The sequence below is a fragment of the Hypomesus nipponensis genome, chromosome 23, assembly GCF_054491055.1.
Source record: "Hypomesus nipponensis isolate SF chromosome 23, ASM5449105v1, whole genome shotgun sequence".
Classification (NCBI taxonomy): Eukaryota; Metazoa; Chordata; class Actinopteri; order Osmeriformes; family Osmeridae; genus Hypomesus; species Hypomesus nipponensis.
In genome coordinates this window covers 9665403-9686562 of record NC_140383.1, presented here as the reverse complement: position 1 = coordinate 9686562, position 21160 = coordinate 9665403, and the positions used below count along the sequence as shown (strand labels likewise).

At 47.5% G+C, this 21160-nt stretch overlaps 2 protein-coding genes across 3 annotated transcripts; both read left to right on the top strand.

Moving 5' to 3' along the window:
* Positions 1 to 800: 800 nt before the first annotated feature.
* On the top strand, positions 801 to 11648 carry slc12a8 (solute carrier family 12 member 8). Its single transcript, XM_084689251.1, has 14 exons — positions 801 to 1089; positions 1221 to 1314; positions 1643 to 1789; positions 1920 to 2111; positions 2293 to 2524; positions 5982 to 6095; positions 6378 to 6465; positions 6667 to 6754; positions 7527 to 7673; positions 8496 to 9171; positions 9301 to 9398; positions 9520 to 9637; positions 10208 to 10268; positions 11027 to 11648. The coding sequence occupies exons 2-14, from the start codon at positions 1228 to 1230 to the stop codon at positions 11193 to 11195; spliced, it is 2217 nt and encodes a 738-aa protein (XP_084545377.1). The 5' UTR covers positions 801 to 1089; positions 1221 to 1227; the 3' UTR covers positions 11196 to 11648.
* A 137-nt stretch (positions 11649 to 11785) lies between these two features.
* heg1 (heart development protein with EGF-like domains 1) lies at positions 11786 to 19866 on the top strand. Of its 2 annotated transcripts, XM_084689250.1 has the most exons (13): positions 11793 to 12201; positions 14003 to 16192; positions 16471 to 16584; positions 16735 to 16857; positions 17076 to 17179; positions 17310 to 17365; positions 17522 to 17682; positions 17869 to 18003; positions 18119 to 18161; positions 18278 to 18315; positions 18423 to 18510; positions 18596 to 18776; positions 19050 to 19866. In XM_084689250.1, the coding sequence occupies exons 1-13, from the start codon at positions 11940 to 11942 to the stop codon at positions 19191 to 19193; spliced, it is 3639 nt and encodes a 1212-aa protein (XP_084545376.1). In that variant the 5' UTR covers positions 11793 to 11939; the 3' UTR covers positions 19194 to 19866. The 2 variants fall into 2 exon arrangements, 1 of the variants encoding a protein (XP_084545376.1); XR_014741657.1 differs by lacking the exons at positions 18119 to 18161; positions 18278 to 18315; positions 18423 to 18510; positions 18596 to 18776; positions 19050 to 19866 and having other exon boundaries at positions 11786 to 12201; positions 17461 to 17682.
* Positions 19867 to 21160: the final 1294 nt, after the last annotated feature.

Here is a 21160-nt window from a genome sequence, read left to right as displayed (position 1 = left end):
AGCCTTAAAAACACTCATTTAGTTGGAGAGAAATGTTTGGATTGTATCCATATTATTTGTGGAAGAAAGTTTTCGGTTTAATGTAGCCTGCCCGTTTTGTGCTGATGTTGCCTTGAAGGTTAGCCAAAACTAACACCGTACTCTGCTCAGATGGCTGTAACACACTGCAACACACCTTGCTAAGTATTGGCCAAACAAACATTAACTTGCTGACGTTTGATGACCACGTCGCGTTGTGAACTGAGGAAATTGGCTATGAAAAGTTACAAGCAGGTTAATCATTAGGACAAATAATGGTCGTGTTTTTGACCCTATAATAGAACATAGGATGGTACAGTAGAACGAGGAAACGAAGGGTAAGTGTAAGAGATGTAAGAGAAAGGAGGAAGAACAAACTCATTTTTTACTCGAAGTGTATCATGGCTTCTCGTTCTTAACAAGGTAGGCCTAATTTACCTGTCATAATTGTTTTGTTATGGTTGTTTGGGTGGCAACATCTGGTAAACCGGAATTGTGAGCATATTGCCTACATGAGATCGATTATTATGATCAATCAACAAATCAAATATATTTTTTTTTAGATTCCGTAGGATCGAATTTGTTCAGGATGTAGGCTATTGGCTAAAATGGAAATAATTCCTCACACAAATCTCAGACAGATAAAATACGTGTATACCGACTCACATTTTGCTAATCGTAATCTGATGATAAATAAATAAATGCCAATTGATTGGTTCCGATCTCTAGTCTCCGTCTTTATCTATTCGCTCTCTTCTTTACCTTGGTGTAGGCGCGCGCTGCTATGCAATCAATGAGCGCATTGTTGCACCCGGTGCATCCGGGTGTCAGTGTTTAGTTGGCACACCTATGTTTGACTCCTGGGAGGGTAGGACTTACCCTTTTGTGATTTGTAAAGACAGAATATTATGTATCGTTACCAATGGTAAAACGCAGTTTAAGTTAAACTGTGGTTCGCTAAAGTGTTAATGAAAACCTGACAGAGAGTTTATATCATCTGGCTCAAGCAGTTCAGTGACAATGTTTTGTTAACTTAATGAATAGCTTCCAACCAATTTCACCTAGCTGAAGGTGAGTATCTGTTAAACACTGTCGAGCACTAGGGTCATGTTTCTTGTTTTATGTTTGATGCATGTGCACCAGTTGTGACAAGTCACAAATGACCCAGTGGAGGAGGTCCTATTCTGCTGGACTGTCCACAGGTCACACATGGAGGATGGGATGGAGCTCCTAAAGGCTGCGGAGGCTGGGATCCAAACTCCCCATGTCCAGGATCTCTTCCATGAGGACGCACAGGTCTATTTAATTTTTCGTCCTTTTGGATGGTACTTCCTAACGATTAGCGATCCTGACTGCACCTACAAAATGATTTACATGTTGCACTTCAGATATTGTTATCTTATTGTTGTACAATGCGTGGGCTTATTTTGCTTGGGGTAAAACTGTCTGATAAATGAATGGAACGTCAAATCAAATGAGGGGGTAAAAAAAAGAACAAACACGCCAAAAAAACTGCCCTGTTGATGTTGAATGAGGAGTGCAAGATCATCAGATTTGAGAAAGTACCTGAGATAACTGATGTTCACATTTAATACAATGTACTATGTTTCACTCTGATCCACAGCGGTCCCAGCGGCACTCTCAACCATGGTGGAGGGTGAAGCTTTTCGTTTGGGAGCCAGTCCTCTTCGGTACCTGGGATGGAGTCTTTACCACCTGTATGATCAACATATTTGGTGTGGTGCTGTTCTTACGAACTGGCTGGCTAGTGGTGAGCTTCACTATTCAACAGTCCGCGAGCAGTGTCTCGTCGTCTGAACGATGATGAGTGCAGGTGACTCCTCTGTACGTTGCCTGGCTTCTCCTGAATACGTTTGTGCGTTTTCCTTTTCCCCTCACAGGGAAACACGGGTGTGTGGCTTGGTATGCTCCTGGTGTCTGTGGTGGTTCTTGTTGCCCTGGTGACGGTGATGTCTGGTGTAGGTGTTTGTGAGCGCTGCGCAGTAGGCAGTGGGGGAGTGTACTCCATGATCTCCACTACCCTGGGGGGCAGAGTCGGAGGGACAGTGGGTCTGCTGTATGTGTTTGGCCAGGTGAGTTAGATGATCAATAAATGCAACGTTATTTTTTTCTACGTCCTCTCTCGCTTTCGCTCTCTCTCTTGCTCTTTCTCTCCCCCCCCCCCTCTCTCTCTAGTATTGAACATCAATGTGTGTGTGTGTGTGTGTGTAAAGTATGCTTGTGTGTGACTCTCTAATCCATGTTTGATCCCAGTGTGTGGCCGGGGCCATGTACATCACAGGCTTCTCTGAGTCCATCGCGGAGCTGCTGACCCTGCAGAGTGAGTGGGTGGTGCGGGGCATCTCGGTCTCCGTCCTGCTGGCTCTGCTGGGGATCAACCTGGCGGGGGTCAAGTGGATCGTCCGCCTGCAGCTGCTGCTACTTGCCGTGCTGGCCGTCTCCACGCTGGACTTTGTAATCGGGACCTTCACCCACCTTGATCCAGGTGTGTGCTTGAGGGGCTTAAAAGATTTGTGAATTCTATGTTTTGCCTACTTTATTCAAACCACAGCAGTTACTGTGAATGTCAATAGGCTGCTTTGTCCAGTAGATGTCACTGTGCCATAGGCTAATATGTTTTTTCATTTCATCGTGCTGTTTTCCGCATAGATTTCCTTGGTTTGTAAATGCATAGGTGTATTGACTCAGTGTTGAAGACACATTTACACTGAGACTCTGAACAAGTCTTTTAGTGCTCTTAAAATGTAACTGTGTTTGCCTTCAATCTATGTATGTTGGAACACATTTTTGGTGTACTGGATATATTTAACACAAGTAAACAGTATTTACAACACAATAACTGTACTGGAATGGAGAAATACTGAACTAAACATATTCTTCATTTCCAGAGGAATGACCCTCAAAGTTCCCCTCAACAAAGACAAGTCTTTGTTACAATGTTCTTTTTTTCCCTTGATGCAGCCAGAATGTATTATTTCTATGGTTGTCAGGAAGTTGATCCCAGCTCTTCCTGTTCTCACTGATTATAAACTTCCTATCCAGTAGGAAGAGCAGTGCTCCAGAAGGGCTGTGCCTTTCTCCCGAAAAACCACAAGGAGCGCTTGCGAAATGAACAAAACGGAGGAGGCTGACTTGGGAAGCTGAAATCCAAGTGGCTATGCCTCTCTCTCTCTCTCTCTCTCACTCACTCACTCACTCACTCACTCACTCACTCACTCACTCACTCACTCACTCACTCACTCACTCACTCTCACACACACACACACACCGGGCTGCTCCTCCTCACCACTACTTCTCTTTCCTACAGACACACAAACCTTACAGCTGGCAAAGCCCGGTGTTTTGCGGGTTTGAAATAAGGAGCCCATGGACTGCACCAGGTTTTTTAAATTAAGAGCTGCTGTGCTGAGGTGACCTCATGGTTGGCCGGAAGCCACCAGGTCTCCGAGCCCAGCCTGCCTGGGCGCCGCGCCGCTCAGCCGTACGCCCTGGTTACCTGCCAGCGGCGGTGGCAACAAGGAGCTGCCGTGCAGATGTGTTTATGATAACACTTTTATCAGACTGGGAAGGCCAGCTGGATCACACACTGCACTTAAGGGTAGAAGCTTGACTTTGGAGTGGGACTGGTATGACGGTGTCTGAGTTACGTCCCAAATATCTCTGTCTTGCCGTGTTCTTCGTTTTCTTTGAAACGTCTGGTAACAGTGGAGGTTTGGGAGGACTTGAGGGTGCGATTACATTTAGTGAGTCCTCGTTTGATTTGTAGAGGGATCTGTCTTACCTCCCCATTCTCTGGTAACTCTTTGGTGATTTAGTCAAACTTATTCTGACAAGTCTTTCCTGTATTAGTGGGAACTCATGTAGAGCAGGATATAATCCGTTATTGAGAGTTCAAACATGAGGTGCATTCAAATATATAAAACATATTTGTGTTGCGTTCCCTGCGGTGCATTTGTTGGTTTTATCACAAGGAATTTAAGGTTGTGTGTTGGGGATAATCTTGTCATCTTAAAGGTTCTGTGTGGTGTTCAGCACGCCCTTCATTGACACTGTTTTCTAGATCATGCAGGAAGCCATCATTAAACTTCATGGCCTGGGATTTGGGGTGTTAACCAGACTCACCCACATTTTTGGACAATGACAGAGAGAAAAGACCGGAACCAGATCTGAGGCTGTCTCTGGTGGCCCCCACGTTATCCCATCCTGTGGTGCTGGCGGAGGTCAGATCACTTCCTTTGTCAGTGTTAAGTGTAAAGTTCTCCCAACTCAACGAGGGGAGATCCTTCCATGGAAGAAAGAGGCCTGCAGAGGTGACTCTGAGCAGTGTGTGTAGACCCGTTGTGTGTAGTTACTCCTACTTCCTTCTGTCCCTCTCTATCAGCCCTGTCTACTGAGCCAAACAGGGTGGTCACTGAGAGAGAGAAAGCGGTTGGTGATGAACGATAGATATTGACACTGTGATACAGTGTAAGACGTTGACACCCTATCTGTTTTTCAGGTCTTCTTTGTTGTTGTCCCTTGGTCAGAGTGGGAAAGGGGATGAATGGAGGTGAAGCTGTGCCTCCACCTTAACTGGTGTTGGAGCTGGATGTTAGATTAAGGGTGGGAAGCCTTGGACAGGGGCCCACTGGGGTACTTTATTATTGTTTGGATAAAGGGTGGTCTCACTGGGTCACATGACAGACTTTAGATTATCCTATGGTCCTAACTTAACTCTGTAGACCTTGAACGACACATTTCTTCCGTACAACGAACGTACCACGTACAGTTTGTTTATCTAGAGCTTTAATTCTGCACAGTATTTGTCTCGGATCTGTCTGTGGAAAAGGGGACGACAGCAGTGTGTTGTGGAGCACTGTGGCAATTAAAAACAAGATAATGGGAAAACCTCTCTCAGTCACTCATTCTCTCTCTTTCTCTCCTCATCAGACACTACAAACACACACAGGCCTCTGCAGTCTGTCTCTCCTATTCTTTCTGTTCTTTTTACTCAAACTTGGAAGCAGCCGAGCTTCTGAAAAGGGTGGTGACTTCCTTTTGGATAAACATGTCATTAATCTAGAAGAATGCATTCTTTCCCATCGCAAGATAACCAAGAGGGAAATGGTTCATGTTCTGACATAGGCGGGCCCGTCAGATTTGACCCTCTGGATTAAACCCATATCCCCAGCAGCACAGAACAGTCTCCCTGCACGCCTTCCAAACCCTCTGACCTCTGCTGAGGAATGGACCGCCAGCAGTACAACTAAGTCCCTTTGTTAGAAAGGGAAAAAAAAACCCTGAAAAATACATAAACCATTGCATTAAGTGTATCTTATCATATCTGTTGGTTGTACTGGATATGAGTCCTAGCTGAACTGTCCTTCATGAGTTCTCCTTGCTTCTGTGTCGTGTTCAGTGATGCCTGAAAGAGACCTGAAACCCTCATGGCGACGGTTCCAGCGCCGTGTCCCACAGGAATCTTCAGAAACTCTGGGTGTGAACTAATCAGTGTTGTCCAGCACGAGGGTAACATCTCCCAGCGCCTGTTTGGAGAGAAAACATCGGAGGCCTCCAGTGTTTGTCTGTGAGCACACCCGTGGTCCGGTTCAGAGTCCGGCCAGCCCACTCTCCCCCGGCCAGACCCACAGAGCTGTAGCACTATTGAACTTGGCCAGTGTTCCTGAGGAGCAGGCTACGGCCCTCTGATTGCATGCATCGAGGCGGATGCGGCGGCTGAACAGTTACATAAGGGGCTGTGGCTGTCAGAGTGGACTGGGGTGTGGGCATCACTGCAGGCTCCATACTGTGACTGGAGCCTGTCTGTCTGAAGGTCTCCGAATGCCTCACTGTTCAGATTTGAGGGGCATTTTAGGGGGTGTCAACTGACAGTCGGTACAATCCAATACATTGTATTTGACGCCTGAGTGTTTTGGTCTGTGTGTGTGTGTGTGTTGCCTCAGAGCATGGTTTCGTCGGGTACTCTCCGGAGCTTCTGTGGAGCAACAGCCTGCCAGACTACACCTCGGGGGAAGGCTTCTTCACCGTGTTTGGCGTCTTCTTCCCCGCCGCCACAGGTCAGCTGACCCAGCCCCTGCAAGCTCAGCTGTACTGTCAAATGGTCTCTCACGCCGCCCCAATGCATGATGTCATCTACCTTAGCATGCATCCCCCGGCTCACTGTGAGAAGGTTGCACAAAGGACAGCCATGGTTAGCCTGAAGGGAAGTAGTTTCCGTGCACCGTTTTTAATGGACTCCTTGGACTTAGTAAATCCATTAGCGTTGTGAGTGGACTCCTCTGTGAATGACCGCTCTTAACAGCTCCCGGCCTGCTGTTCCGGTGTGTTCTGTACCATAGGTGTGATGGCGGGCTTCAACATGAGCGCTGATCTCCAGAGACCTGAGCATAACATCCCAGTGGGAACACTGGCAGCCGTCTTCACATCGTACATAACCTGCGACATCCACTCCTACATTTTAAAACATGGACCCTCCCTATACCCCCTAACTGCTGTATATGTACACTCTGAATACACCATCCATCTGGTGCTGTTGTGTATCATACTGCTTTTAATTGTCAGGTTTGTGTGTGTGTGTAGATATATCTCCTAATGTTGTGGCTTACAGAACATTGTTGGGATCCACAGGTGGTTCCTGTATCTGGTCTTTGTGTTTCTGCTTGGAGCCATCTGCACCAGAGAAGCACTTCGCTACGACTTCTTAATAGCGGAAAAGGTAAACTCTTTCCATCGCCAGTTTCAAAGGGCTGTGTCCTCATTTCACAGGGCTTTCCCCACACACAGGAGTTCCCCTGAATGTGCTTACTTTCCTCTCTGACTGAGAGCTATCAGTGTTCATCATTTAGTTTCATGCAGGTCACGCACAGTACCACTTAAAGACTGAACTGATGTTTTTTCCACGCCACAACACTACTTCCAATGAGAGGGGATCGCTTGTTTTACATTACAAAGCCCATCTGTTGTCATGTGTCCCTTTCCAAAGTAACACAATGTTCATTTGTGCAGCTGCCATGAATGAGAAATAAAACTCCTCTCCAGCTGAGGTCATACCCTCTGCCCCCATACACACACACACACACACACACACACACACACACAGCTGTCCTTCATACCCTCCTTGGAGGGAGGGCAGGGGCACTGAGGGTTTGAGTTTTCTCTCTGGACAGAGGATGCATTTCAGCTGTCTGAAGCCATAATGGGTGGGCCCACTGTATACCAATAGAATGTCTGCCTGACACCATATTACTCAACCTTGATGTACTAACTACTACTGTACAGGATCAGTAACAAAGTACTGTGTGAACAACAGTTGAGACATTACTTTTGAAATCCTTCAGTAGTGAGTTATTTTCGAGTTCCTTTCGAGCTATTGTACTGTACATTTGCTCCACTTTTGTCTCAACCTATTTTCCTAAGAGTGGGCTGAGCGGAACTGAGCAGGGTGGAGCTCTCTAAACTCTCCTTTCCCATGTTTGTTTTGTTCCTAGGTCTCCTTGGTGGGTTTCCTGTTCCTGCTGGGCCTCTACATCTCCTCCCTGGCTTCCTGCATGGGCGGCCTATACGGAGCACCCAGGATCCTCCAGGTCATTGCCCAGGAGAGGGTCATCCCTGCCCTGGCCTTCTTGGGACAAGGGGTGAGGGAAGGTGGACATGGGTAGAATGAGTCGAGAACAGTTAGTCATTCTTGAATTTGTGGTGATGGGAAAACGACGAGCTCTCTCACCATCTGTAATTAGCCATAGGCTTTCTCCCAACACCTCATTTGTATAATTTGACACAACCCTGCAACTCCCAAGATTACTGAACAGTAGTTCTTAGTGTCTTACTCCCCTTTACTTTTCACTAATCAGAGCGAACACATACTGTTTCTTCTCCCTCATAAATGGAAACTTTATGTAACCATGTAACAATCTGTCTGGCTTGGCCGGGGGTGTGGTGGGTAGACTCAATGGGAAATGGTGAGAAAAGAGCCTAATTATAGAGCCACAGAGTTAGGACTCCGCACAACAGAGGAGACTAGAGAGGCCACGCAACAGCGCTAAGTTCAAATCAACTAGTGAAAACACCGCACACTCGCATCCTGACCCCCCCACAACCCCCCTTCCTCGCTGGGACCCCCACGCCCTACTGCACTGTCTGACCTCCCTCTGCAGGCTGGCCCTAGACATCTCGCCCCCGAATCAAAGTCCTTGGAACAAACGCAGGAAGGGAGGCTTGGGCTGGGCCAGGTTGTTGTGGAGCTCTGCCAGCTTGGAGGGACCGGCAGCAGTTCAGAGCTGGGTTCAGCCCACACCATGACGGCCATTTTTAAAACGCCCTTTTGGCCTTCGTCGAGTTTGGCTCCTCGGATAATTTTTGCGATACTTTCCATTTACTTTAGGGATTTGCTTGTGTAATCTTACTTCAAACGCTCCATCCCTGTCTTTGTCTCTGCCCTTATCCTGACTCTAATACAGAAAGGCCCTAACAAGACCCCGGTGGCGGCCATCTGTCTAACCAGCCTACTGACCATGGCCTTCATCTTTATTGGCCAAGTCAACATCTTGGCATCCATTGTCACCATCAACTTCATGCTCACCTACAGCTTCATAGACTATTCCTACTTCAGCATGGTCATGACCTACGACCTCCAAGCCAAGGAGAGAAGCCCTGGCTTGGCCAAAATTAACAATCCCACCCCCCTCAAACAGGTCAGCAAACCTCTGCTCGAGGTCACCCACCCAGGCTACGGGACGGAGGGGGGCAGGGGGAGCCGAGGCAAGGGCACCCTGCTGGAGTTCACGCGAGACATGGACCAGATCTTCCCCCTCCCTGCTGAGAGGCCTGCAGAGTCTGAGAATGGGACTGGGCACGGAGAGCCGAGGGGGAAGAGCAAGAGAGCAAAGGCTGCTGCCAAGCAGACGTTGATGGATAGTTTTGGCCTCGATCTGGACAGCAATGCTTCCCCGGAGGAGAGAAGGGAGAAGATGGACCCGGCTCTGCTTCCCAGGGAGGGTGGAGCTCCCCAGGGAAGCCTGGGAGAGCCGCCGGGGCTGGACATCGAACAGAAGAGACGTGTCAGAAGAAGTCCCAGTCAGAGTTCCGTGGAGCCAGATCATCCGCCTGGTCTGTACAGTCAGATCCAGACCACTCGTAAGCCCTCCCATACTGTTTCACAATTACATACATACATTTAGATTTTTTCTAATTCTATCAAGATAAGTTTTTTTTTTTTTCTCCTTGATACATTGTCCCAACTTTGTTACTCTCCCAAATATGCAGCTGCCAGGACTGAGCCAGAATACCAGGGGTCAGAGATCAAACCTATGCCTGATTCGTTCTATGCCAAGTTCTGCAACCATTGGGTTGCTTTGATTGGTGTAAGTTACAAGCAGTAGCACAATCTTGTACGCTTTTGGAAACTTTGGTTTATAATGATATCCTTTCAATTATGAAGCGTGTATTGTTTCTGATGGCTGACACTGTGTTTCCCTTGTGCAGGCATTGTGCTCCGTGGTGATTATGTTTGTTATCCAGTGGGAGTACGCCGTGGCAAACATAATAGTCGCTCTGATTCTCTTTCTCTACATTGGGAAAACAAGCCCTGGACTCCCCATAGGTGTATATCTGGTCAAATCTCTCACTTTTCAAATTTATCGCCGTGTGTATACCCAGTGTTTTATATAATCATTTCTTTGAGACAAGTGTATAGTTTCAACGATTCTTTTCCCATTGATATTGATGGGCTCAGCCTATGTTATAAACTCCCAGTCAGAACTCTCAGGGCTCTGGAGCCATCAGCTCAGTCAGTCTCTGAGCTCCACAGCTGTTCTGTCAGATGTTTAGAATAGCTAAGTAGCGGATTCTGCAACTGCGTGTTATATAGTGCATGCTCTGCATGCTTGGCACACCCCAAATCTCGACTCAGCCACTGCGTCTGAGCCCCCTGTCACACAGGTGCTGTGGTCAGTGAAACCGCACTCCTATTTGTACGTTCACATTGTGCAGTATGCCATACTTCTCAACCCCTTTTTAAGCCGAAATGCATCTACGCACACACAACTATAAATGCATGGAACAGTCATCGTAACCGTGGTGGTTTCCTGTGATGCTATGACATGCTACATTGTGATCTTATGTTGTGGTTGGCATGACTCCCTGTTCTTATCGTGGGTGTGTTTCACCACAGGAGCTGCAGCTCGCTTCAGCCTCTTTACATGGCTCAGGTCCACCCTCAGCCACATTGGCCGGTAAGTAACTACTAACCATCCAATCACACAATGACTCAAAGTTGACCTTCAGTTCAGCCCCAAATATGTAGGCTTCATCGTACATGTTCAGGTAATAATTGAAGCACATTCCTGCAGTCTGGATATAGTAGCGAAATCCCTAAGCATGACCTGCCTTACCATGACCACCATGTGCCTTGAAAAGGTCATCTGACCACCATGGAGCTGGTTCCACCAGGTAGACTCATTGAACTGGTTGGTTGTGGAGACAGTCGCCTTTCTTATTTGCATAGTTACTTTGTGGTCTGTGGTGAAGTCATGTGGGTTAGAAAGCAGTCCCCAAAGAGGAAAAATCCTGCATCCTTTGTGGCCTACTTTGTGAAATCACTGTCACATTCAAATGTGTGACCCGGTCACAGATTTCTAGCAAGTTTCAAGTTTATTACCATTTGTAACAAGTACAAGCACTTTGGAAATATTTGACCCTGCTCCTCTTGACAATTCCCAATTGGTCTATCCAAACTGCTGATAAATATTCTAAACTGGTAACAATAATGCCTAATTCATAATCTTAACAACAATATACTCTATATGGTGTGTGTGTGTGTGTGTGTATAAGATTCTTTTTATTTTTATTATAGTGAATAATTCACAATAATTAATTCAACTGAGCATAACTTGAGCTAATAATAACAACTAGCAAGCTTAACAATATGTACATAAGAGGAGGATGGTTTTGTCAGTTGGATGAGACGGAGCTCTTTCCTCTCTTGATCCAGGGGCGAGCCACGTCCTCGCGACCAGATTGTGGTGACACCTTCTCTGTCTGGCGTTGGCATGGAAACCAAGCAGTTGACAGAGGAGAACGGGGATTTTGCTTCCAGGGACCGTTACCACCAGTCTTTCTTTATGGACCCTGGTGGGCTGGTGCACCCACAGCTCAAGTGACGGACTCCCTTAGTAGCACAGACATCATGGTCGCAAACCCCGGGATCAAATGCTGATTATCTGGAGCTCGTCCCTGTGGGAGAGATGTGTCATGGACCGAATTAGAAAAGCATTTACTTATATTCTTTAAAGCATTTGCCACAGTGATACTTATTTATTGTATTTGTATGGTTTATACATGATTAAAAAAGATGCATGTTCAAACAAGAAATAATTTATTTTATTCAGTTCCACCTTTTCCAGGTAGTGCTATTTAAACCTGTGTGAAGTCCTTGCACCTCTTCACTCTATGCAGGGGTCTTAATTGTATCCTGTTTCACCTGTGTGGACAATTTTTACATTCTAACTTTTAGCTGAGGCATGTAGGAAACTTAAAACACGTCTTGAATAAACAAAACAATCATATTCCATTGCTATGTCAAATAATCAGTGCGAGCAGACTGACCAGGCAGTGTCTGCAATGGGCTGTGTGGGTTTCTTTCTGAATAACGGAATTGGGTGGAAACTACTATCGCTTGGGATGTGTGGGAGGAGCCAGGCGCCTTGAATGTGATAACAGGCTTCTGTTTCTAGCTCGCTTTGCCGACTCAAAACGTATTACCCGCCATCGTCCTCAGTGGGTATGGCTCAACCGAATAATTTACAATAAGAAGTTTCAACTGAGACCCCGTTTCCGATGGTGGACTTGGTCGATTTACCGCGCATTATTTGGGATATACCAGCGACCCTCTTCAGGACTTCATCATGGAAACGTGTTTCTTAAATATCGTACTCCGTCTCTTTATGGTGCTCGTGGCAGGACCTCAAAATATATGGACTTACACTAAAAGCAGCGATATGGACGGGAAGGAGGTGACGGAAGGGCACTTTTCAATCAACTCTTCCAACTGGAAAGAAGTAACGGCACTGCCAGAGAAAGTTTTTAGTACCGGAACAGACTTTAGGGAATTAATAACTACAAGAGGTCTTCAACGGACTGATGAGCCACAAACAGAGAGGAAGTTAGGTAAGGTAAAGTGCATTTCTGATGGTTAAAGGATGTATTGGTCACAATCATTTTGGACGCAGTTTGCAAATGGGGCACTTAACACTATATCATTAAATACCTCTGTCATTCGAAGAGATGTTTAACTTATATCTTGTACGCATATAATTATCTAAAATACTTTGGAGGTGAAGACTTAATAGAGGTAAAATGAGTTGAAGAACAACTGCAACGTAATTGATGCACAAAAATAGTATGAAAGTGAATTGTTCCATGGCAAGTCTTTCAATTTAGTAAATTACACACTTGACTCTATCCATAACCAACCATTCTAATCATTTTCATCTCAGTGACAGCAAGAGACTCATTTTATGCCTCCACTTGAATGAATGAAAGGGATATGCACCAATACGTTGTAGAATGTGCCACTTCAAATGAGATATTTGAGCCATAGAATGATTACATTACTTAAAAGCATGAAGCCAGTCTAGTGCAGAACATACACACTTCTGAGAGACACAGAAGTATGGTTGGTTTTGCAATGCAGAAAATAAACCAAACTTGAAGGCGATGACCAATACTGCATTATAGTCTGCATTTAATCAAAGGCCTTTGGAGACCAAGAGCCTGGCCTATTTTCCCATTCCTTTCTCGACGGGCTGCTGTCTTGATGAACTCTTCCCTCCATTTGTTGTTCTGTGTTCCAGCCAGAATGTTGTTCCACCACACGGAGCAACACATCCTCTTCCCTGCCAGGGTTGTTACCCAGCCCCCTACAGCAGCAAGGTGTTAGGAGGGCTGGTGGAACTTTAGTGAGCCTGTAGTTTCTCTCAAGTGCTAGTTGGGAACTGTCCTAATGGTGATGCTTACAGGAGCGCCCCACACAGACAGTTGGGCTGCTAACAGCCAAGAGCCTCCTCTGAAATGGAATTTAAAATAAACGCGGTGCCTATTGTTGATTTTGATGTCAGTATTGTGAAAACTGACTTACAGTAGGCACCATTCAGATTGTATGATGAAATCTCAGTAATTGTAATTTACAAAGTTGAGAAAACAGGAAAAAGTTGCTGAATTAACATTAATTGGGATCATGATTTTTTTGTTTTTGATTATGATTAAAACGGCATTAGAAAGACTACAAAGTGCTGTACAAATAGTACATTTGGAAAGTGCAAAGTGTAAGACTTTCGCACAGTATATACAGCTGTTGTATACTTGCAAACTCAGTAAATCAAATTCTGTGTCTGGCAAACAATTCAGGATCACATTATAATCACCACGTGAACTCCATGCCTGCAGTGACAGTATTTGAACACAGGCTTCTGCTTGATCAGCTATAGGAAGGAAACAGCTTATTCCCTGAGGAGAGAGTCACCTCCATATTTAGGGCCCAAGCCTTTTGTTAGGGTAGACATGCTTGACTGCCAATTGTTCTCCACCCAGAATCATTACATCCGCAGCAACTTCTGACAATAGCTTGCTCTTTCGCTCTCTCTCTCTCCCTCTGTTCTTTCTCTCTCTCTCTCTCTCTCTCTCTCTCTCTCTCTCTCTCTCTCTCTCTCTCTCCCTCTCCCTCTCCCTCTCCCTCTCCCTCTCCCTCTCCCTCTCCCTCTCCCTCTCTCTCTCTCTGTGGTGTGAGACAGGAGCGTGTGGGCGCTCTCTGGTGGTAGGATAGGCCCACTGCAAATTGTGTGAAATGTCAAATGTAAAAACACTGCAGTCATGCTGCAACTGAAATACTGTAAATATTCAGCAAAGTAATGAAACAAAGTGGTACCCGATTATTCAGTCAAAATAACCTCTGGAACCCTTGTTTCCAAAGGCACCGGTCAGAACATGCACATCTCATTCAAGACTGACAGCTGGACACCAGAAGACAGCATGATCCCCTCCAGTGAGCCTCTGAGCTCCACTGTGATGGGCACCACTGAAGCCACCACACATTGGGAGGGCCAGACCCCAGACACCCTCACTGACATTTACACTGCCCTCCCAGGGAGGTCCAGGGCGGTGACAGAGGAGCAGAGGCTCCAGGGCAGCCCAGACACGGCACTCATGTTGGGGGACTCCACAGAGATGAGGACTGCGGGTCTATCTGCCCACACAGACAATGATGAGGTGAAGACAGAGATGAGGACTGTGGGTCTATCTGCCCACACAGACAATGATGAGGTGAATACAGAGATGAGGACTGTGGGTCTATCTGCCCACACAGACAATGATGAGGTGAAGACAGAGATGAGGACTGTGGGTCTATCTGTCCACACAGACAATGATGAGGTGAAGACAGAGATGAGGACTGTGGGTCTATCTGCCCACACAGACAATGATGAGGTGAAGACAGAGATGAGGACTGTGGGTCTATCTGTCCACACAGACAATGATGAGGTGAAGACAGAGATGAGGACTGTGGGTCTATCTGTCCACACAGACAATGATGAGGTGGGGACTGTGGGTCTATCTGTCCACACAGACAATGATGAAGTGAAGACAGCGATAAGGACTGTGGGTCTATCTGTCCACACAGACAATGATGAGGTGAAGACAGAGATGAGGACTGTGGGTCTATCTGTCCACACAGACAATGATGAGGTGAAGACAGAGATGAGGACTGTGGGTCTATCTGTCCACACAGACAATGATGAGTTGAGGACAGACGAGAGGACTGTCGGCCTGTATGTTCACACAGACGGTGACGAGGTGAGGACCGTGGGTCTACCTGTCCACACAGAAAGCACCTACATCTCTTCCACCATCACTCGGGCCGGGGAGAGGACCCTGCTGTCTGTCACCTCCAACAGCACCTCCACCTATACAGACGATTCAAACCCCTCACAGTCGTCCTCCTGGGGGCTCACGGCCGGGGTCACAGGGTCTCGGGACCATGCTGACAGGATTTCCTCCACCAAGGCTGATGGTCTGGACTCTACTTCCCAGTCCCACCACCCTGCTAACTCCTCATACGAGGCAGAGGGCCCTGGTCTCTCCCCAGCTACAGTCCCCCTGACAGGGCCACCTAGCACCACTGAGCAAAACACCACTTCCTCTGCGGAGGACTCCTCGCCCAACTCCACCCCCCCTCTCGACGTGCTCGACAACAACACCAGGCGGCAGAAGGACTCAGCAGACGCCGGCCACTCCTCAGGAGGCGGGACCACCCCAGCAGAGGACGAGGTGTCCTCTTCCTCATCCCCCCCTGCCCCTTCGACAGAGGATCGACCCACCAACACCACCCGGCTGGGTGGGAGTTCCTCCAGCAGCATTGGGACCTCCACACACTCTTCCACAGGGGATCTCGGCACCCAGAGCCAGGGCAGGACAGAGGGGATGACCTCCCAGACGGCCGGGGCTGAGGAGACAACCAGGCTGGGTCTGACCACCACACCACCCAGGGGCAGAGATGGCGTCACCTCGGTGGATGACTCACTGTCCAGGTTCTTGTCCGGTCAGCCCCCCTTCACCCCAGACACCCCCAGGCTAGGACTGGCCACTGAGGCCCAGGCCACTACTCCCAGCACCTCCACGCACAGGACCCAGGTCACGGAGGTGGATGAGGAAACCCATCGGGCCACGGCTGCTGCCGAAACCACCCCGACCCCACCTCTGGTCACCACCTGGACAGTGGAGCCCCCTAGTAGCAGCACCCATTTGAAGGCCCACACCCAGCACACCACCCCCTCCACAACCACTGACTCCAGCCTGGGCCAGCAGGCCTCGGCCTCCACCTCCCAGCACCAAGGGGGCAGTGGAACCCAGGCGCCGACTCCGAGCCAGAGGCCCTCCACAGGGGCTTCTCCAACAGACACCACCACGAGGCACCTGGAGACCTCCACCGCCACTCCAGACAACCACACCACCCACAGCCACCATACCACAGCCTTGAGCATCAGGACCACCCCCACCAGAAGCACTCTAGCACACACCACGAGCACTGGCCGGGACACGGAAAGGGCCACCACGGAGGTGGGGGTCACCACCGCTCAGATGGAAGTCAGGTCGACACCCACAGCAGGTCAGTGGACTGTGGGATCCGGTTACAATGGGATGACAAATGTCTGCGACTTCCTGTTGTATACCAGGATAGATCATTTAGTGTGGGTGTTTCCACGTTCGGCTCCATGCACGTTCATGTCAATGAACATGGACCTCTGAACAAACGGATGAAATCATCTGAAAGATTTCAGCTCAAACGGGCTACACTAACACAGTTTGGGGTTATAGTATTGTATTTATGTGTATCTTAATCGGGCCTGTTCAGTCAATGGGGCTGACTTGTGGTTTTCTCTCCAGGCAAAGCATGTTCTCCTAACCCTTGTGTGAACGGAGGGATGTGTGTGACCCACGGTGAGACCGACTTCACATGCCACTGTCTGCAAGCATGGAGTGGACCGACCTGCAGTAATGGTAAGCTCAGGTTACACCAGGAACATGAACCATGGGGATCCACTTCCGATTTTGACTGCATTTAAATGGTCAATTTACATGTCAGGTAATGTGTGTACACTGTGCCCCTCTGTGTGTGTGTGTGTGTGTCTGTGTGTATGTTTGGTCCAGATGTAGACGAATGCCAGAATGACCCGTGCCCCCTGGTCTCCAGGTGTGTGAACACCCGGGGCTCCTTCAGCTGTGAGTGTCCCCTGGGGCTCGACCTGGAGGACGGACGCACCTGCACCAGGGGTGAGTATACACGGCTGCTACCCCAACCCAGGGTCGGTGCTACGAGGGGCCACATCAAGGACACTGTCCGCCCTCGCCTGGCCTGCTAAGATCAACCAAGCCGGCAATGGTCCCGGTCTCTCCTGACTTGAAGTCAGTCTGGCCAATTGCAATCAGTCGGATCGAGAATTGCGCAGCTGTCATTTCGCTGAACCTTGGGCCCTTTTGTCCTTCCACAGCCAAGACATTCCTGGGGACGTTCCGTGTCAACAACCCCCGCTTTGACCCCCTGCTCTCCAGGAGCACCACCCTGCATGAGATCCAGAGAGAGATCATCCAGCTGGTAGGCTAGAATGTCCACAGATGTTGTGTCTTGTCGGACGTTCTGTAGGAATGCACAACCGGGATAGCAGTGTCACAACGGCGCAGGACGTGACGACCCCCTCTGTCCCTGCTTTTTTTCCTTCTCCCAGCTCAATGCCTCGCTGTCCATACTGCACGGTTACAGCCGCTCCACTCTAAGCAAAAGGTACGTGTGCAGTTCCCCTCACAAATTCAAAACCCTGTTCACTGTTTTCACACGCGAGACCCTTTAGCCGTTTGCTGATGTCGAGCCCTCCTCAGGGGACCCCCATGCCATCGCTGTGTGCCCTCGGGCCTCACCCTACCTGCTGTCTTCCTCCAGAGAGGGGGACGGCCTGCGCATCTCTGCCGTCAACATGTTCGCCGCCTCCACGGAGGTCACCAGCGCCCAGGTCTACCACAGCATCCAGACAAGCCTCAGGAACTGTAGCTCGGCCTCCGCCCACTGCCAAGAGATCCTCCACCATCAGCTGTCCTATCACGGTACAACTCCCCCGCACCCACGGTTATCGATCATACACATTCTCGGGCTGCAAAAGTCATGTCATGTGACCGCGAGTTCCCATAAACTCCCCTTCTAAAGGAATCCACAATTTCTGTTACCCTAATGTGAAATGTGGTTCATTCTAAAGCCTGGCTCCCTGACCTCAACTCGTTTGTGTTTGACAGAGGAGAGTCTGTGTCTGGCCCAGAAGGTTCTGTGTGACACAGAGCGCTCCGACTGCTCTGACTCTAGTGGGACGGCGTACTGCCGATGCCGACCTGGCTACTTTAAACTCAACCCCGAAGACATGTCCTGTATAGGTAAGAGCTTGGAGCTTGGGATTAGAGGCCTGGGGGCCAGAGGCAGAAGTCATGACATGGGAGTTCCTACATGGATTTCTGATGTATGCTGATGATCGATCGCTAATTGTTCCAGAATGTGGCGATGGCAGCAAACTGGAAAATGGCACGTGTGTCCGGTAAGCATTGAGAATGGTTCCGTGTCTGTGCCAGTCATGAAGGCAAAATCCACTCAGTACTATATCATGATTGGTACTAAAGCACCACTTTGTGTCTGATTGTTTGGAACTTTCAGGTGCACATTTGGATTTGGAGGATTTAATTGTGGGAACTGTAAGTGGAGCCTCATATATCATCAACCTATCAAATTATAATGGCGATTTCCTGAATGTTCCTGTTTTGGCTGTGTTTAATGGCCTGCTTGTTTCTTGTGTTTGTAGTTTACAAGCTGATTGCTGTGGTCGTTTCTCCAGCGGGGGGAGCCCTGCTCCTCATTCTCATCATTGCTCTCATTGTCACCTGCTGCAAGTAAGTGTACAGGGAGAGGCTAAACCAACCATTGTTTGACAACCATGTTGTAACAATAACGTGACAACTTCTCATCTTGTCACAGGAAAGACAAGAACGACATAAACAAGATTATCTTCAGGAGTGGAGATTTCCAGATGTCTCCCTATGCTGAGTTTCCCAAGAGCAACCCCAGAGTGTCCACGGAGTGGGGCCGTGAGGCCATCGAGATGCAGGAGAACGGCAGCACCAAGAACCTGCTGCAGATGACCGATATATACTACTCAGTAAGTACTGGGGGCGATGCACAATCCAATCATCACTACTAGTTAGTAAGCCCATTCAGTCACCTTCAATTACTGTAGAAATACAGTCGAACAAGGACACATACACGCTGTGTCTCTGTCTCTCTGTCTCTCTCTCTGTCTCTCTTTCTCTCTCTCTCTCTCTCTCTCTCTCTCTCTCTCTCTCTCTCTCTCTCTCTGTCTCTCTCTCTGTCTCTCTCTCTCTCTCTCTCTCTCTCTCTCCCCCTCACCTCACCTGTTGCTCCTGTCTTTCAGCCTGCTTTGCGTAACTCGGATCTGGAGAGGAACGGCCTGTACCCTTTCTCTGGTCTGCCCGGATCACGCCACTCCTGTATCTATCCTGCTCAGTGGAATCCCTCCTTCATCAGTGATGACTCACGACGGAGGGACTACTTCTAGCACGCTCTCCCCCCCCCCCCTCCCCACACCATCTGCCTTCAGCCAGCCACTCCCAGGCCTACCTGCGTGAATGGAAGGAACCATTTGCATCGGTCTTTCATGACCATTTGCATGGTCTGTCTAGGTGGGCAGTCGACTGATTGTCTGTCTGGTTGTTTGTTTGTAAAAGCTAAGCGTGCACATTTGGATTGTGGGGATGTGTGTGTGTGTGTCGGTTTATGTCTGGTCTATTGCTAACTATTTGCCACTGATGTGATTTGTACATAGGTGAAGTGTCTTAATATTTTACATTTAGTTAAAATACAGATGAAGATTCAAAGCCTGAGAGTAAAATCCAGTACAATGTTGAAAGATTGTTCACCATGTAATTGTTGAAATATGACAGAAGAGTTGTGTTAATTTATTCTGTGTGTTGGAATCTTTGGTGTGAATGGTGAAGGTTGATGTAGACATAGACCTGTCACTCAAAGCCTGTGTGTGTGAATTCATTACATTATCAGTGCCATGTAACTGATTTGATTGATTGCTCGTATGTAAAGATGTACTGTTTAGTCTGCGATTTTAGTTAAGAGTATACTTTTATGTAATTAATTTCTTCCTTCGTATATGAATGGTGTCTTAATTCTGGCGTTTTAGTCGGAAATGTTATATTTAAATAAAGTCTTGCACTGCAGTTTGTTCTGATTCAGTCTGTATGAACTAAAACCAAATCCTCCTATGGTTCAGAATGATCCTTGTTGATTTACTGTCACTTTCAGGTTATTTACATGCCCAATTAAAACGACATTGTATGTGGTGAGATATGGTTTGTGAATGTCCTAAAACAGAAAGGAAATTCAAATAACCACCACAACTCTAACGGATTATGCAGATCTACATCATTCTACTATGGAAGAACGCAACCGTTTTCCAAATTAACGAGCCCTCCTAGAACTTCTGGCCGCTCTGAATTGTTGCTCTTTACTGATGCTTCTGTCATAAAGAATTAGCCTACCTCTTGTGAGTTAAATCGTGAGAAGATAATTCAAGCACAAAAAAAAGATTCTGAAAAGTGATAGCATTACTATACGCTGTAGTGCATTATACCACTTGGCTACAGAAACTTGAAACCATTTCCCTCTCATTTGTTTAATACAGGCACAGCTTGAGGCCTGAGCTGATCCTTCAGGTTCCAGAGTCACATTCATATAATTTACATGTCCAATGTAAATTGTCCACAAAGTAAAAAAGTTTGTTCCCGTAGTTCCAGAGTACATAAAGCATATATGTATCTGGCACAACAGCAAGCATCTCAGTCAAACCACTGTAAGAAGAACTTGACTTTTTAGAAATGGAAACCTTAACAATGAGTGCCTTGTCATTTTCTGTAATCAACTGGCCTCTCTGTGTTTGCAACATAATTGCCAATTTTTTCTTCGCCTTCTGCATTATCTGTCGACCCAGCAACAATGATGGACCTAAACAACCGGTGAAGATATTGCTCGAATCATTGGTCTGTTGCAACACAGTGTACCTGCTATTTCTTATAGGATTTAAGTTAGTTGACCATGATGATGATGATGTGAAGCTCCTCTACGTTACCTTGGGGATTTTATACTACACTGTGTCAACAAGCATGTCAACTTCTGTGTGGCTGGCTTTCTTTTATTTCACCCAGATAGTTCCTGTCAAGAGGGCATTCTTCCTCTGGGCGAAGAAGAACATTAAATCAATCATCTACGTGGCCCTGGTTTTCGATAGGCTGTTCTTTTTGTTTGTATTAACAGTTACGCTTGCCTTACAATGTTCCAGTCCTTGGACTTGGCCTACCTACTACAACGTCACACTGAGCAATGTTACAGATGATGAAAATGGGAGCCCAAATAGCTTCAGCAGAAGCACATTGATCCATGTATACATTGTGTGCCTACCTCTTGAATTTATATACATCTTCATCTGTCTGTGTGTGATGATGGGGTCCTGCTTCG